The sequence below is a fragment of the Pseudonaja textilis genome, chromosome 2 (assembly GCF_049901715.1).
Source record: "Pseudonaja textilis isolate UNSWEBS1 chromosome 2, rPseTex1.2, whole genome shotgun sequence".
Classification (NCBI taxonomy): Eukaryota; Metazoa; Chordata; class Lepidosauria; order Squamata; family Elapidae; genus Pseudonaja; species Pseudonaja textilis.
The window spans coordinates 8,742,325-8,760,507 of record NC_141991.1 but is presented as its reverse complement, the minus strand read 5'-3'; the positions used below and the strand labels follow the sequence as shown (position 1 = coordinate 8,760,507).

The window sequence follows — 18,183 nt, the reverse complement described above, 5'->3', positions numbered from 1 at the left end:
GGGGAAGCCAGTTTTATTTAAACGCTGCATTATTAACAACTGAAAGCATCCACTTTGCCCAGTGGTGGGATTCAATAACTTACTAGCGGTTTGGTGGGCGTGGCTTGGTGGGCGTGCTTTGCATGCATGCATTTCCCCAAACACTCACTTTGCACAGGCGCAGAGGCGTTCAGCAGCTGCCGCGTGGCACTCTTCTGCGCCACACAAAGCAGCTGCGCTTCAAAAGCAGAAGATAAAGGTGAGTATGGAAGTTTCGGTCTCTGCTGCTGGGCAGAACAGGGCTGAACCGGTAGCATACCACCCCTGACTTAGCCATGGTGGCCAGAAAGGTCGTAAAATGGAGCTGAGCTCACTTCCTAAATGTCTCGTTTAGCAACAAAAAAATCTTGGGGTCAAATTGTGGCTATAAGCTGAGGATTACTTGTGATAGCTTTGGTCATTTGAGCCTTGTGGTTTGTGACTGAGATCCAAAGGTTTCGTGGCATCTTAAATATCAAATAATATTATTGCCATAAGGGTTTCTTTTGTGTGTGTGGCTGATATTTCCGTTCACTAGAAGAGCCCTAGAGCACAAAGGGATGATTTTGGGTTGATGTTAAAAAAAAAAAAATAGCAATAGCACTTAGACTTAAATACTACTTACAGCGCTTTTTTAAGTCAGGGGGTGTCAAACTCACGTCGTCATGTCAGGTGATGTAGCGTAACCGTTTTTCCACTTTGCTAAGTCGGGGGTGTGTGTGTGACTGTGAGCATCCCGGCCCGTGGGCTGAGAGTTTGACATCCCTGCTCTAAGCAGGTTTACAGAGTCCTTGCCTATTTGTCCCCACCAATCTGGGTCCTCATTTTACGCACCTCAGAAGGAGGAAAGGCTGAGTCAACCTGGAGCTGGTCAGGATCAAACAGCAGGAAGTCGGTAGAATTTAACTGCCTTCTAATGGACAAGGTATGAGGGGAGAGAATGAATGACTGTTCAAAGGAAACCCTGTAAGACCAAGGGTTGGTTTCCACCGCAGATATTTTTAGATTGATGAGCTGTTTTGAGATGAATCAACATTTTGAATCATTAGGAAGAAAATAGTATTGTGAATTTAGTCACCAATTCTTTCTTTCTTTCTTTCTTTTTCTTTCTTTCTCTTTCCCTCTCTCCCTCTCTTCTCTCTGTCTGTCTTTCTGCCTCTCTCTCTCTTTATTTTTCACATGTCCTCTCAATGTGAGGCAAGCTGTGTTTTCTTTCCCTTGCAAATGTTTCTCCTTTGGCTGTATCTTGTGATCTTGTCCGCATGTCTTACAAGTCGCCATTTGAGAAACGCTCTTTTAAAAGATCCTGAAGGTTGAAATCTCCCTGCAGAGGGAGTCCAGGACACTCCTTCTGTCCTGCTTTGATCTCCTTTGAAGCGGTTACTGCCGGTGTCTTTTTATTTATTTATTTTTGTCAATTGCTTACAAGATGATAGGTATAAGTAAAAACATAGTTATGGATACATAGAAGAAAAATAAAAAATAAAAATAAAGGAAACCATAGGACAGTATGCACGCCCCTGCCTGGTGGAATCCATGACATAGTAATTTGAGCTTGGCCCTCCTTCTTGTAAGGCAATCCTTGTTTTTCCCATGTCTAGAATTTTAATATAGATTTGCATCTCTGGGGAAAGAGGAACAGGATTCAAAACATTTGACCTGGCTTAGAGCGTAGAATTGACAGTACTCATGTTGGTGCTGCCACCTTGTGGAGGGAAAGAGAACTTCTGTAGTTTCGGTGTCACGGTTAAGAATTGTGTTCTGAAAACGCAAAATGGGCTGAAACTACACAGAAATTCCTTCCCCAACCCTCTTCCTCAAGGCCCAACTCCTCCTTTCCCCCAGAAGGGACATTCTGAGGGGCTTTCTTAATATGGTACAGAACATAGATACAAAGACTGCATTTATTTTTCCCACATAAAGCTGTTCTATTGTACAAGATTAAACTCTATGATGAGCGATCATGGGAACTGGGTATGTCTAGTCCAGGGGTCTTCAAACTTGACACCTTTAAGACTAGTGGACTTCAACTCCCAGAATTCCTCCTTCAGTCCTGTTAGCTCAGGGATTCTGGGAGTTGAAGTGTACAAGTCTTAAACTTGCCAAGTTTGAAGACCCTTCGTTTAGTCTAATGAAGAGCAGGACTAACATGGTAGCAGTTTTCTGACATCTGAGGGATTGTCACAGAGAAGAGGGGAATCAACCTTGTAGAACAAGGGCCTTCAAACTTGACAGCTTTAAGACTTGTGGGCTTCAACTCCCAGAATTCCTCCACCAGACATGTCAGCTCAGGGATTCTGGGAGTTGAAGTCCACAAGTCTTAAAGCTGTCAAGTTTGAAGACTCTTGTTGTGGAAACTCAGTACCCACCCACCATCCTTGAGAATGAAATATTTTGGGGAATATTAAAAGGGGCAGAATATTATATTTTCCCAAAGGAGAAATGGAGCTTCCTGCATAGTAAAACAGCCTCCAGCAGATGCAAGAAATCTGTAAAAATGATTATTTGCGCCCATTTAAGAAATCTGGGCCAATCTATTCATAAACAAAACACCATCAGTTCCAAGATGATGGGATTAAGGAGGACAGGTCAGGACATTTTAGGACATAATAAGATTAACCCACCACCATTTAAGGAAAAGACACAAACCCCCAGAGCAGTTGAAACTTCAAAGTCACAGAAACCTATAGAGATTCATCCACTCATTCAACCATTTGGTCAGCTGTCCCAGAACCACGAGCTATTTTGGGTTCCTTTCATCAATAAACAGAATCTTTCTTTCCAACCAGCCTCCATTTTATTCCCATCTTGAAACTGGGACTGGATTTTTCTCCCAGCAGTATCTCTCTATAAAGCCTTAGTAAGGCCACACCTAGATCCAGTTGTGGTCGCCACACTATAAAAAGATGTTGAGGCTCTAGAAAAAGTACAGAGAAGAGCAACCAGGATGATTAGGGGATTGGAGACTAAAACGTATGAAGAACGGTTGCAGGAACTGGGCCTGGCTAGTCTAGTGAAGAGAAGGTCCAGGGGAGATATGATAACAGTCTTTCCATATTTGAGGGGCTGCCACAGAGAGGAGGAAGGGGTCAAGCTATTTTCTAAAGCACCCAAAGGCCAGACAAGGAATAATGGATGGAAACTGAACAAGGAGAAATTTAATATAAAAATAAAGAGAAATTTTCTGAGAACTATTAACCAACAATAGCTTGCCTTCAGAAGTTGTGGGTGCTTTATCACTGGAAGCTTTCAAGGAGAAAGTGGACAGCCACTTGTTAGAAATCCTGTAGGGTCTCCTGCTTGAGCAGGAGGCTGGACTAGATGACCCCCAAGGTCCCTTCCAACTCTGTTATTCTAATCTCTAATCTTCTTCAAAGCATCCTGAGGGCAGGACAAGAAGTAACGGGCATAACAGGTAGTCCTCGCTGTACGACCACAGTTGAGACCAAAATTCCCATTGCTAAGCAAGACTGTTGTTAAGTGAGTATTGGCCTACTTTACGATCTTTCCTGCCACAGTTATTAAGCGGATCATGAGGTCGCTAAGGAAATCCAGCTTCCCCTCTACCCCTCAACTGACTTAGCTTGCCAGAATCTGGTTGGAAAATCTCAAATGGTGATCCTATGACCCCAGGATACTGCAAGCATTTTGGCCGTATGACTGTAGGAATGCTGCAACCATCGTAAGCGTGAGGACTGGTCATAAATGACTTTTTTTCAGTGCCCATGTAACTTCAGACGGTCATTAAACCAAGGATTGTATTGCAGTTCATGATTGTGGGATGTTGCAACCGGTTGTAAATGCAAATTGGTTGCCAAGCATCCAAACTAACCACATGACAGGTGTTGTGTATACAAAATATTTTGTAGGAAAATTTGTAGAAACACTTTTCTTTTCTTTTCTTTTCTTTTCTTTTCTTTTCTTTTCTTTTCTTTTCTTTTCTTTTCTTTTCTTTTCCTTTCCTTTCCTTTCTTTCCCTTCCCTTTCCTCCCTCCCTCCCTCCCTTCTTCCTTCCTTCCTTCCTTCCTTCCTTCCTTCTGAGGAGAAGTTTCCCTGCAAAGTTTGAAAGGGACGGGAGGGCTGGATGGATGTATCCACCTCTCCAATTGCAGAAATGTTCCATTTTTCTTCTTGTTCTGTGCCCAACTGGCCCTGCCCACCTGGCATCCCCCAACCAGCCACACCAACGTGGTTGCATCCACCTGGCCACGCCGAGTCAGCCATCCTGCGCCAGCTGCACTAATCCTCCACATCGACCTGGCCACGCCCACCCAGCCATACACACCTGATGGCCACATCCACCCAGTTACACCCACCTGGCTGCAGTGAGTTGTCCTCTTCCCACCTGTGTTGTTACCTAGTTTGTTTAATGAAACATCTGTATGAAAACCACCAAGCTCAGAGAACACCAAGGACCTCTCACTGACTAGAGTCGGCTTAGCTTGATCTGACCATCAGCCAAAATCTGCATTTCCCAGATTTTGAGACAGAATCGTAAAGCATTTCAAGCACAAAGATGGTGGCCTTCTAATTTGAGGGGCACTTTGTGAAGATTGGAGAAATGTGTCAAGTCCACCATTGTATTCTGGTGTCTTGCCATTGTGCTGTGAGGGTGGGTATGTGTTGAGGTAATTCCCCGTTAGGAGAATGAGTGCACACAGGGAGACGTAGTGAGAGTAATGTTGAATAACACACACACAGGACACAGCTACACTGTATAGTAAAATGTAGGTTTTACTTCCAGTAAACGGTTAAGCAAAGTCCAAACACAGTCCAAGTCATACACGGTTATTCAGTCCAGGGATAATCCAATAACAAAGTCCAGTATCATAAACAGTTCAGTAACAAACTTATATCAAATCCAAGAATAACGATGATCAGTAACAGTCATAAGGGAAATGCAGGAACGGCAACACTCTCAGCAACAACAGAACAGGACTAAACAACCCAGGTTTCTGACTCCATCTTATGGCTGTTTGAGGAACCACACCCAATTACAATTTTAGCATTCTCTTAAAGAGACAGTATTAAAATGTTTATTCTGGTTTATATATTTTCCAACCCAACTGTTAGGTGACTTATATTCCTAACAGTATGCTTGGGATTTTTCCACTGCTGCTGTGCTCCTGGGAATTACAGAAGGGAATAGTCTTTGGAGACGGGACAGACTCCTTCCCAGCTGTTTTTGCCAGGTTCCAAGGCTGTCACACCCTGAGTGTGAACCATTATCTGCCTGGCACCTCAGCATTCTCAAAACATCTTCTCTGTCAGCGTTCCAATGAAACTTCCCATTTCATTCAGCACTCAGAAACAAAGTTCATCCAAGTAAGAATTTATTAAAGAAGTCATAATGACACATCTGAGGAAACCCAAATCTGAGAGTTCTGGGTTTCCCCCCCAACCCCTGTGCCCACCAGTCCATCACATGGACCAATCACTCATCGTCCCAACTGGAGACATTCCTCCAGCCACTCCTTCCCAGGTGCAGGGTAACTTGTCCTTGACTTTATGGAAAGAATGTTGCTGTGTCTAAACTTCCCCCGTCTGTGAAATCCCCCCTCACAAATTCCCAGGCACTAAGATGTGGCAGCATGGAAGCTTCTAAGTAAAATATGGCTGACCTTCTCGGCATCACATTGGCTACCAGTGGACTTCTCAGTGGGGGACTGAAAGAATTGCTTTTGTTTTCTGTGGGAACTTCAGAATCCGCCTGACTTGATTTGCAACCAGTTTCTTTCAGTAAAAGTTCTTGTGATTCAATCCGGTGGATTCCAGAGTCTTTGTTTTCCTGAGGGAGCCCGCCTGTGGGGCAGGCCTGACAGGATGTCCAGAATTTAAGAATCCCCTGTTTCTCATCTCCCTCTTCTTCCTTATTAGGCTCTTCCCAGCACTCTCTGCAGTATCAGTACGTGGTGGTATCCGAGCCCAGTGAGGGGCTGCCCCAGTTCTTCATGATGGGCTATCTGGATGGCCAGCTCATCACTTACTATGACAGCCAGAAGAAGGAGAAAATACCAAAGGTGTCCTGGATGAAGGAGGTGGAAAAGGATGATCCCGACTATTGGAAGGATGGAAGCAACATCTTGAGGGCCACCGAGCAAGTGTTACAAGAAGACCTAAGGAATGTCCAACACCGCTACAAGCAGTATAGAGGTGAGCAAAGGCAGAATCGGGCACCTGGTAGTGGTGGATAACTTGTGTAAGAAGAACTAATGGGTCTGTAAGACCTGTATTTGGGTTTGTTTGTTTTTTTTCTTTCAACCCATTGAATTAGACAGGTGGACAACTGTGGGCTCTTTCCCACCTGTAGACTTCAACTCCCAGAATTCTGGGCGGCTCAGAAATTCTGGGAATTGAGGTCCACGGGTGTCATGACTCAAGCGGTCAAGGCAAGGCAGGCCTCTAGAGCAGGGGTCCCCAAACCTGGCAACTTTAAGACTCGTGGACTTCAACTCCCAGAATTCTCCAGCCACTTGGTGGTTTTTTAAGAAGAGACTGGACAGCCACTTGTCTGAAATGGTATTATAGGTTCTCCTGCTTGAAGAGGTTGTCGGACTAGAAGACGTTCCAAAGTTCTTTCCAGCTCGATTCTGATTGATTGACTTCAGAGTAGTAAATAAATAAAATTAAGAAGATGTAGATTTACTCCCTAGGATGCCTGAAGATAGGACACGATCCAGCCTGTGGAAGATTTAGAGAAGACCATCTGATCTCAGGGGATGGGAAGCCTTGAAATGTCAGTAACTATTAAGCAATGGAATAGTTTACTCCCTGGAGTTGTGGTCCTTTGGTGGGATGAAAGGAAAGTGAGCCTCTTTGGTGGGAGTTTCTGTGGAGGGGGCCACTCAGGCCCTTCCTTACTCCTTTTGTGATTTTTTTTTTCTCCTCAGGGTTTCACATATGGCAGACCGCTTATGGCTGCGAGCTCAGAGGAAACAGAAGCATAAGAGGTTATTCGCAATACGGCTACGACGGGAGGAGCTTCCTCATCTTCAATAAAGACACCCTGAGCTGGGTGGCTCCCGACCCGCAGGCCCAGATCACCAAGATGAATTGGGATGCTAATTTGCGGTGGTCCCAGAGAAATAAATTGTACCTGGAGGAGGAATGCATTGAGTGGTTGAAGAAGTACCTCTCCTATAGGAGGAAAGAGATGCTGCCGTGGACAGGTGCGTGCCCTGAAGGGGGAGGAGAAATAACTGTGCTGGATTTATATTGCATGAGGTGAGGTCCTAAGCTATTGTTTCGTAACCATGGCAAATCTGAAGATGTGTGGACTTCAACTCCCAGAATTCAGAGGGGGGATTCAAAAATCTCAGCAACCAGTTCGCTGCCCGGTTGCTGGGTGGAAGGGGCGTACCAGAACTTCCTATATCTGGCTTCCAGTGGGCCTCCAAAGCCCGGGGGAGGCCATTTTCACCCTCCCAAGGGTCCAGAGGCCTCCCCCGGGCCTCTGGGAGGGCGAAAACAGCCTCCCCTGGCCTCTGGAGGCCCTCCAGAAGCCAGAAAAAGGCCCGTTTCCAGACTTCTAGAAGGGCCCTTTTTCCCCCCTCCCAGAGCCTCCAAGCAGACCCTGCACTTACCTTCATTGAAAATGGGCCTTGTGGAGACTCCGGGGAGGGGAGAGGTGAGCGGGGCCAGCCAGTCGTTTGAAATACTGGTTCGGCGAACTCGCTGTAACTTTAACCGGTCCGAACCGGTAGCATCCCATCCCTGCCAGAATTCCCCAACCAGCAATGTTGGTTGGGGAATTCTGGGAGTTGAAGTCTACCTGACTCTCAAGTGGCCAAGTTTGAGAAACGTTGCCATAAGCCAGGAGTCCTGGACTACCGAGCTCGGGACGTTTGGAACCAGGCTGTGAGAGTGGCGGGCAAGCATGTGACACACCGCTCCACTTGTGTGAGCAGCGAGTGCTCGGCCTCGTGAGTGAAGCTCCATCTGCGCAGGCGGCTAAGTGCTCGTGCTCACCTGTGAAGCGCCATTTGGCACCAGCGGTGGGCGTGCACATCCACTGAGCCAGCAAACGGAGGTACGCATGTTCATGCAGGTGCCTGCCACTCCCACAGACCTATTCCCTCTCCTCATCCCACTGGGCCCCTACGCCAGAAAGTTGGGGATCACTGCCCTAAGCATGATAAAGCTTGTAGGCCCCTTGTTTAAAAAGTTACACCAGGTCTTAGTAAGGTGCGTACCAAAGGTGCATGCAAAGATTAGTATTTTCAGACATGCAAGATACTCTTAAAGTAGACTTACTGTTAGGGCTCCGGTAGTGACCCCCATTTAAATCATGAGTCTCTAGCCTGAATTTCAAAGAAATTCAGAGAAGATTTATTAGGAAAAGGCATGCCGGTGTAGCCAACTCTGGGACACATCATTCATTGTCACCCTTGACCCTGGGTATGTCATAATTCATATTCTCCAATGGGACACCTCCATAGCCAAGTGTCATCAAGCATACTCTCCAATTAGAATTTTGCGAGGCAGAAACTTTGGTTGCCTGGAAACTATCTATGAAAACATTTATGGAATGCAGTTTCAGTTTTTCAGCTGCTACACTATTCCCTCCTCCCTTTCTGTTGGCAACTCTAAAAAAGACCAGAGAAATATTTTATGAGTTGACATTTACCGTAAAAATAGTAGCTCATCTGGTTTTTTTCATTTTGGGTCTACCTGGGATGGCTGGCACTCCCTTTATAGTCCCCGTTCTGCACTTCTGGTGTGCATCTTTTCAGTTCTATTTTTTTAAAGAAATAATCAATGAAATGTTGCTTAATATTAGTTGCAGGTCTAATATAATATATATTGTTTCCAAGAAGCAACAGGACATTTTTTTTCTTTTTTCTTTGAAAAGAAGAAAAAACACTTCTCATCCAAGAAGCTTCTTCCACGCTGACTGGATGATGGGGAATGGAAGGATTGGTGCTCCTTGCAGACAGCTGGTCATTTGCTTTATTTTAGAGAGTCGCTAAGGCCACTTGGAGGTTTATCAGTGTCCTCAGAGTCACCTGAGTAGTGCAAGTGGGTGTGGAACCCAAATCCTTCCGTCCCTCAATATCCAATCAGAGCTGAAGAAGCTTCTTGGATGAGAAGTGAAACGTCTGGAAAGAAAAATAAGAAAGTCCAGTTGTCTCTTGGGAAAATGCACCTTTGCGTTGCAGACCTAGTTAGAAAGAAAATCAGCTAAGTTGCCCACTTGCCATCTCCTTCCTTTCCCAATCTCTCCCCAACCTCTTCACAAAAATCCTCTTCTAGGCAGTTTTTACGAAGGTCTTATAATCAGTGTTAAACCCCTGCTCCTAAATCATAAGATAGCAGTGGCACCGTGTAGCCTTTACGTTCCAAAGGTGAGGAGGTGCCTTTTAGAGGTGGTGTGGCAAATATTTGACCTGTTAAACAGATAATAAATCATCAGAGTTGGAAGGGACCTTTTGAGTCATCTAGTCCAACCCCCTGCCCAAGCGGGAGACCCTACACCATTTCTAACAGATGGGAGTCCAATCTCTTCTTGAAAGTCTCAAGTGATGAAGCTCCCACAACTTCCAAGGACAACTTCTGTTCCATCGGTTGATTGTCCTCACTGTCAGAAAGTTTCTCCTTATTTCCAGGTTGAATTTCTCTCCTTGTTCAGTTTCCATCCATTATTCCTTGTCTGGCCTTTGGGCGCTTTAGAAAATAGCTTGACCCCTTCCTCCTCTCTGTGGCAGATATTGGAACACTGCTAGCATGTCTCCCCTGGTCCTTCACTAGACTAGCCATGCCCAGTTCCTCTAACCGTTCTTCATATGTTTTAGTCTCCAGTCATTTCAAACAGCTCAGGTTTTTTTTTTCTTTGCTAAAATTGTACATCAGTGGTGAGATTCAAAAAACGTTCCTACCAGTTCTGTGGGCTTGGTGGGTGTGGCAGAGGAAGGATACCGTAAAATCCCCATTCCCACCCCACTCTGGGGGAAGTTGTCTGCAAAATTCCCATTCCCTCCCTACCCCACTAATCTGCTTTCCAGCTCTGTTCTCCTGTGCAGGGCAACAAAAGAAGACCACACCTAGAGTATTGCATCCAGTTTTGTTCACCACATTATAAAAAAAGATGTTGAGATTCTAGAAAAAGTACAGAGAAGAGCAACCAGGATGATTCGGGGTCTGGAGGCTAAAACATAGAACGAACGGTTGCAGGAACTGGGCCTGGCTAGTCTAGGGAAGAGAAGGACCTGGGGAGACATGGTAGCAGTCTTCCAGTATTTGAGGGGCTGCCACAGGGAGGAAGGAGTCAAGCTATTTTCTAAAGCGCCTGTAGGCCAGACAAGGAATAATGGATGGAAACTGAACAAGGAGAGATTCAACCTGGAAATAAGGAGAAACTTTCTGACAGTGAGGACAATCAACCGATGGAACAGAAGTTGCCCTCAGAAGTTGTGGGAGCTTCATCACTTGAGACTTTCAAGGAGATATTGGACTGCCATCTGTCAGAAATGGTGTAGGGTCTCCCGCTTGGGCGCGGGGTTGGAGTAGATGACCTACAAGGTCCCTTCCGACTCTGATGATCTGTCACCTGTTACCCAGCCCATCAGCTGGGACTCGGGAGGCAGAGAATAGGTGGGGGAGGGGCCAGTCAGAGGTGGAATTCCAAACTGCTCAAAATTTTCACTGTCGCTCTCCAGAACTGGTCCGAACCTGCTGAATACCCTCTCCCGGTGCACATGTTCCAGGCAGTCCTGGAAAAAGACACAGCTATTCTGTCAGCTGGTGTGGAAATCCAGTGTTAATGCTGGTGTGTGTGTGCGTCTTTTCTGCAGAGCCCCCAGTGGTGACAATGACCAGAAGGACAGAGGTGGAGGATGGGATGGAGACGCACATCTGCCGCCTGGATGGCTTCTACCCCAGGGAGATCGATGCCTCCTGGAGGAGGGACGGGGAGGTCTGGCTGGAGGAGACCTTCCATGGGTCTCTGGTCCCCAACGCGGATGGGACCTACCACTACTGGCTCAGCATCCAGATCGACCCCAAAGAGAGGGGCCGCTATCGGTGCCACGTGGAGCACGACAGCCTGCAGGAGCCTCTGGATATGGCCCTGAAAGGTAAGAGGTTGAGTCGTTCATTTGCAGGCATCCTGGGGCTTGATTGGAGCCCCAGGGTCAACAGCAACTGGCTGGGGACATCCTGGGAGGCGGCACCAAATGACCAGGATGCTCAGGATGGTTGCAGGAGTGGTACTTATCCAGCGGATGATCGCCAGATAAGAGATTCACCGGAAATTAGGGGGGAAGGGGTGGCCCAGGAAAAGGGGACTACAAAGAGAGTGTCAGTGTTCCAAGGAAACTCTCCATACCATTCAGAACTCCCGAGACAAAGTCCATCACAGTAAGAATTTATTAGAGAAGTCATGTTGGCACATTGAAGGGAAAACCTGATGTCAGGATTCCGGCAGTTACCCCCATTTAAATCATGAGTCTCTAGCCCAACTTCCAAAACTTCAAAAGGATTTATTGAGAGTTAACATACCGGCACTGCGTCGGTGTAGCCAACTCTGAGACACATAATCCATTGTCACCCTTGACCCTGGTTTTCCCCCCACCCCCTGGGTGTATCGCAATTCATATTCTCCAATGGGACACATCCATAGCCAAGAGTCATCAATCATGCTCTCCAGTTAGAATTTTGCAGCAGAAATTTCAGTCACCTCGTTACTATCTTTGAAAACATTTACGGAATGCAGTTTCCGTTTTGCAAGCTGCTGCACTGCTCCCACCTCCCTTTCTGTTGGCAACTCTAAAAAGACCATAGAATCATTTTATGAGTTGACACCCGAATCTGAGATCCTGTGCTTCCCTACGCCACACTAAAACTCACACCCTGCCCCATTTAAGTGGCCTCCACTTCACGTGGGCCAATCCATCTCCTGTCTCGGCTGCCTTTGGTCACTCCCTTCCAGGTGCCAGCAACTCGTCCTTGATCTCCGGTAAAAGAATGTTGTTATGGCTATATACTCCCTTCGCTACTCTCCCATTCCCACAGCTTGCCCATCCCCCAAGTCCTGAAATCTGTCCAAAGATGGATCCGGGGCTGACAGGGAGGAGACTGAATAAGAGCATCAAATACCTTCAAAGGATCAGTTTTAGGCTACTCCAAATAAATTGTAAGTTCCAAAGGATGGGAATTTTTCTCCTGTGTTCTACCGGTACCATGATCAGAACTTGCCTCAAGGAGAACCTCCAGTTCTGGCAACAGCCATTAATGCGGATTTGGAGCAATTGGAAAAGGTTCCTAGTAAAAAAAGGGGTGTCAAATTAAGGCCCGCAGGCTGGGGGGAGTGTTTAGATCTGGCCGATGGGGCTGCCCTGGTAATAGCAACGGCCCGGTCTGCGGTGCCTCTGCGAGTGAAACTGGAGTCCAGGGGGAGGGTCCGGGGGAGGGCCCATTTTCAGCTGTGACAGTGTTCTGACCAAGGCTTCCTGAGACACTAACAAACACATGTTCAATCCAAAACCCTTTTATTTTAGTTCAACGGCTGTGAATTATTGTCATTCACAGCCCAGAATGAGTCTCAACCAATTATAAATAGTCCCGTGGAAGTTTGCCAAAGTCCTTCAGAAGAATTATCTTTCTTGAAGTGCTGCCAATGACTAATTAGTCTTTCCCAATTAGTCTTTCCAAAACCAAACGGAGCACAAATTCACCATGGAGCTTTCAGGTTCCAAACCGACCAGAGTGAACAACGTTGCTTCCTGCAAAGGTTCCTGTCCCTTTGTACCTCCTTTATACCTTAGGGAAGGGGCATGCTTGTGTTGTTGAACTTCTTGTTTCTATAAAGTGCTAAGAGTCATACGATTGCCAACTGCTGTTTTTGAGCTAAACAACTAAAGAGGAATATCAGCTGCCTTCAGGATGGGCTGGTGTGAGAAGAAGGCAGTGTCATGAGGACATGTCTTTTAACAATGATTAGCAAGGGGTCTTCATGCTATAGTTAGAGGGACATGAAGATGTGGCCCTTAGACTTATTAATTTGGGGGGCTTCCAGCCCTAGGGCTGCATTAAGTCTCTCCTTTAATTGGGAGGATTGTTTGGGGTTCTCCTTCAATGATCTGCTCTTTCTCCCAATTCAGAACCAAAATCCAACCTGGGGATCCTCATCGGCTGCGTTGTGGCTGCTCTTGTCCTGGCGAGTGTGTTTGCTGGGATCCTGGTATTCTTCAGTAAGTATCTTTTTTTGAGGGTGATCGAAGGAAGATGGGGAATTCCTCTCAAATCTCTCTCTTTGGGGGCCTTTTTCTGGGCTTCCTTCAGAAATTGTGGGTGCTGCAACACTGGAGCACTGATGTCAGCTTTGGGAGTCATATTGAGATCCGATGCTCCCACGCTGCCACAATTGAGCCTGGGAAAGTGGGAGGGGAGGGGAATTCATTGGAGTATATCTAGTTTAACCTGGAGTATATCTAGATTTAACCTGGAAATCAGGAGAAACTTTCTGACAGTGAGAACAATCAACCAATGGAACAGAAGTTGCCCTGGGAAGTTGTGGGGGAGCGCCATCCGTTGAGACTTTCAAGAAGAGATTGGACTGCCATTTGTCAGAAATGGTGTAGGGTTTTCCTCTTGGGCAGGGGGTTGGACTAGATGACTTATAAGGTCCCTTCCAACTCTGATTATTTGTTATCTGTTTAGTTAGACAAAATAAAATTCTTTTGCCGATTCAAGGTCATGTAGTGTTGCGCATCGTGAAAAGGAAGCCTTCCTTTGGGACGGATGATGATTGAGCCATGTGATGTGGTGATGGGTATATAGGGGATGGATTTGTAGTTTTTACTTATTGCAAGGAAGCCCGGAACTTCCAGATTTGGGATTCCACACATGTGCCAGTTTACTATCCAAATAAAAGGAACTTTTGAGAGATGTCTGTCTTGGAGTTATTGGTTGGAATGGAGGGTTGCTGAAATGTTGACAACCGAAGGGGCTGGACAAATGGCATAGGGTCTCCTACTTGAGTAGGAAGCTTTTATTCCCAGCCATTTTTGAACTCCAGTCTTAGCTCCACTGACTTTGAGGTTCTGACAGTCCTGTCTTCTTCTTGAGTTGTGAAGAGGCAGCACAGTTCTGTCTTGTTCAACAGCTTTAGTCCAAGGGCAGCAGATAGAGATTTCAAGGAAAATTGGGAGCTTTCCCCCATTTCTCCTCCATTTTGGAGGCAGCAGGTCGCTCTTGGGGAAAATCAGATGTTTGTAGCCCTGTAGATCAGGACTGTCAAACTCGCAGCCGCATCACGCATTGGCCATGCCCACCCCCGTTTAGCGAAGGGGAGAAAGGCTGTAATACGTCATGTGACAATGTGACAATGCAAGTTTGACACCCCTGCTGTAGATCCTGTGTCTGTTTATTGCTAACAGATAACAGACCATCAGAGTTGGAAGGGACCTTGTAGGTCATCTAGTCCAACCCCCCACCCAAGCGGGAGACCCTACACCATTTCTGACAAATGCCAGTCCAATCTCTTCTTGAAAGTCTCAACTGATGGTGCTCCCACAACTTCCGAGGGCAACTTCTGTTCCATCGGTTGATTGTTCTCACTTTCAGAAAGTTTCTCCTTATTTCCAGGTTGAATCTCTCCTTGTTCAGTTTCCATCCATTATTCTTTTTCTGGCCTTTGGGTGCTTTAGAAAATAGCTTGACCCCTTCCTCTCTGTGGCAGCCCCTCAAATATTGGAAGACTGCTATAATATCTCCTCTAGTCCTTCTCTTCCCTAGACTAGCCATGTCCAGTTCCTGTAACCCAGAGGTCTCCCAACTTTAAGACTTGTGGACGTCAACTCCCAGAATTCTGAGTGTTGAACTCCACAATTTAAAGTTACTAAGTTTGGGGACTCCTGCTGTAACCCTTCTTAATATAGTTTAGTCTCCAGTCCCGTAATCATCTTGGTTGCTCTTCTCTGTACTTTTCCTAGAGTCTCAACATCTTTTTTTATAATGTGGTGACCAAAACTGGATGCAGTACTCTAGATGTGATGGATGATCTCTGACGGATTTTTTTTTTCACTAATTTTTTTTCCCACTTGCAGATAAATCTTTGGATGGCTACAAAGCAGCAACAAGTGAGTGCGGTTTTTCTTCCCTCTAAAAGATGTTAGCTCCAACCCAGAGCAGGGATCGGGGGCACTATCAGTTGAGGAGGGTGTATGTTGTTCCTGTGAATCCAAACGCCACGAGCGACTCGTGAAGCTGGCAGAAGATCGAGAAGTAAGCTGAGGAGAATGGGCCGGGCTGGTCTTGTGAGAGGAGACCCCCAAGAAGAAACATCTAATATGAGAAACTCTTGAAACCATGAGAAGATTTGGCTGAGTGGAAGATCCCTCTGATTGAGAAATTGCTCTTGTTTTCCAAGTAGGCGGACAGGAAAGGACTGGCCATTATCTGATCAGGAAGCTTGATGAAGTTCCGGTTTGCAGGGCTTCGGCGACAGGCAGGAATCCGTGATCCTGCGCGGTTTCTGCTTGGGCTCGCTGTTGGAACGCCCCGAGCTAGTTTGGCTTCGGGGCTAAGCCACCCCGTAGAGGTGGTGAAGATGGGGGAGACTCCAGCAGGGTTCAGGAAAGCCGCATCTTTCCTTCTCAGCTGGCTAAACTCCCTTTCCTGAAGGCAGTAAGAGCGGCGGTCAGAAATGGCCGCCTCAAAGAAGCATGCAGCCGGAAAAGAAAGGGCAGGAGGAAGTTAAGAAGTGAAAGTTTTGGCTGACTGGGATAAGAAGCAACAACTGAGGTATCCAGGAATTTAAACTCTATAAAAGATACATCGCTCCCAAAGAAGATTCGGAAGCCGCGAATGAAAGTGAAAAGGGAAAGTTTTTTTTCTCACTCTCCTTCCTTACGTTGACAGCAGATGAATGAGAAATCGGAAAAATCCCGCTTTGGCATCAACAGGTAATTAAACTGGAAAATGAAATGCAAAGGGGACAATAAAGATTTCTGAACACTTAAAAAACTTTTTTTTTTGCCGTAAGTTGGAAGGGAGAGGAAAAGAATAAGAGCAAGATTTGGCTGGAGGAGGCTGCTTGGAATTTAAAAGAATCTAAAGTTAAATCGTAATAAGACTTCTAAAACATACATTTTAACTGGAACTTTGTAACTAAATAGTAACCCCAGGAAGAGAAGGTGAAAAAAGAAGAAAGTGTTAAATGAAACAACTTGTTGTATTTGGATTGTTTGGTGACTTTGGGGCTTCTGGAATTTATACATCAGATGTAAAGAAACAGAGCACGAATTTGAATTTGTGTCTGTATGAAGAGATGTAACCCAGGATCAAGCTGCTTTCAAAAAAGATGTTTTATGTTTTCATGTTTTGTGTTTCGTTTGTTTTTTGTTTGTTTTTTAAAAATCAATAAAATTTTTGGGGAAAAAAAAGGAAGCTTCATAAAAGTACTGATCAAAAAGAAGCATTTTGAGAGAAAAAGAGCTTTCGTGGATGCTAGCTGGATCTCCTCCTGGTCTCTCTCCCCCCAAAAGGCTCTCTTTAAGTATGAACTGATTGGAAAAAAATAACTTTGGATCCATCTGTATTGTCAAGGAATTGCATAGCACTTTTCCAGGTAATGTCACTGACACAAACTTGTATATATATTTCCAATTTACAGTAGCCTTTGTCATCATCCAGAAAAGAAAAAAACTCAGTCAGGGTACAGAGGAATATCATGAGGCAAATTAAAACAGTATACAGAAGACAGAGAAGAAAAATAGAAGTGGGAAAAAAGGGGAAAGTCCCCCTTTATACTTATGACAACCAATCATAGCATAGATTGCCTCATGCATGAATGTTATGTCTCCTCTTAGAAATTCAAACGAACAAACATAAAGCAGCCGTTTCACAATCAAATCAAACTGAAGGAAATAACAAGATAACGACTGGCAGAAACTGTTAGGACTCCCCTTCGAAATTCAAACAAACAGAGAGCTCTTTACTGTAACGTCCTCATTCAAAATAGTCATTTTGTTCCTGGCGAAATGCACCAGCTCAGCTGTGTCCTTTTATACCCATTAAGGCAACGTGCTAATTAACTGGCTTGCCCTTCAGATTAACGTTTCCTGGTTCTGACGTCAATCCACGATCTAACAGTCATCAGAGTCAAAACTCCCAACAGGACCGATCCTTCCAATCACAACACATGAATAAGCAATTTGTAACCACTACAACTGTGTGTTCTGGCCTATTGTATATTTCACTCTTCCAGCTCTTATATGCGATAGCAACCTTCTCAGGTGGCCTGTAAAAGGCTCAAAAATGGCTTTAAAAACAGCCTGAAAACAGCTCCCAAAAGGCCTGCTTTTCGGGCTGTTTTTCGAGCTGTTTTTCAGGTTGATTTTGACCAAAAAAGGCCTGAAAGCCTGAAAATTGGACTGAAAAAAGCCTTTAAATCAGCCTGTTTTGGGGCTGTTTTCAGGCTGTCTGTTAGGGATATTTTGCAGGCAGGCAAAATATGTGAAACAAATGTTTTTGTAGCTTACACTCAGTAAAACAGATACACTGTGCCAGTTAAATAGTTTATTCCAGTAAGAGTTATAGCATAGTCAAACAGTCCATATATCATTCACTAATTCAGTCCGTCCGGGGATTATTCAGTTGCAAATTCCAATGTCGAAAAAGAGGTCAGTAAACTTACAAATATCAGTCCAGTAATATATCTCTTCGCAGTAGAGATATGAAGAAGTCACACCTTTCTTCCTCCAACGTTCAGCAGTAGGGAAAACACGCAATTAACAAACCATCAATCCATCAAACCAGCAATCATCAGGAATCGTCAGCAAATCCAGCAGGTTCTCTTGCTCCCTCTTATGGCGGTTTATATATATTATTTTACCCAAACTACATTAGGTAACCTTGTTATTCCTAACATTCTCCCCTTTTGGGTAATATAATAATATATATATATATATATATATATATATATATATATATATATATATATATATATATATATATATATGGATCTTTGGTTGTTCGGTTTTCTCCGCGTAAGATTCAAGTATCTAGGCAACGTTTCGATGAAGTCTCATTCATCATCTTCAGGCTTTTGTCTCCGGCTCTGTGCTTCTCAGAGTAATGTGAGATTGCAGCTGCTTCCTCCTTTTAACTGCCAGTGGGGGTGGGACTTGATTGGGTGGGGGCTTGGCTGTGTTCTCATTGGTAGGG

General features: G+C 45.2%; 1 protein-coding gene across 4 annotated transcripts in view; it reads left to right on the top strand.

Annotated features, from left to right (window-relative positions):
• Positions 1 to 18,183, top strand: part of LOC113450697 (major histocompatibility complex class I-related protein 1-like) — a 36,951-nt gene that overhangs the window by 3,646 nt on the left and 15,122 nt on the right. For 2 of the 4 annotated variants that reach the window (XM_087928395.1, XM_087928396.1), the window contains exons 1-6: positions 112 to 238; positions 5,896 to 6,171; positions 6,909 to 7,187; positions 10,809 to 11,090; positions 13,116 to 13,205; positions 15,063 to 15,095. In XM_087928395.1, coding sequence (XP_087784521.1) covers positions 127 to 238; positions 5,896 to 6,171; positions 6,909 to 7,187; positions 10,809 to 11,090; positions 13,116 to 13,205; positions 15,063 to 15,095 — 1,072 coding nt within the window. In that variant the 5' untranslated portion in view covers positions 112 to 126. Of the gene's footprint in view, positions 1 to 111; positions 239 to 5,895; positions 6,172 to 6,908; positions 7,188 to 10,808; positions 11,091 to 13,115; positions 13,206 to 15,062; positions 15,096 to 18,183 lie in introns of those variants that run through there. The other 2 variants (XM_026721979.2, XM_087928397.1) reach the window with 1 other exon arrangement.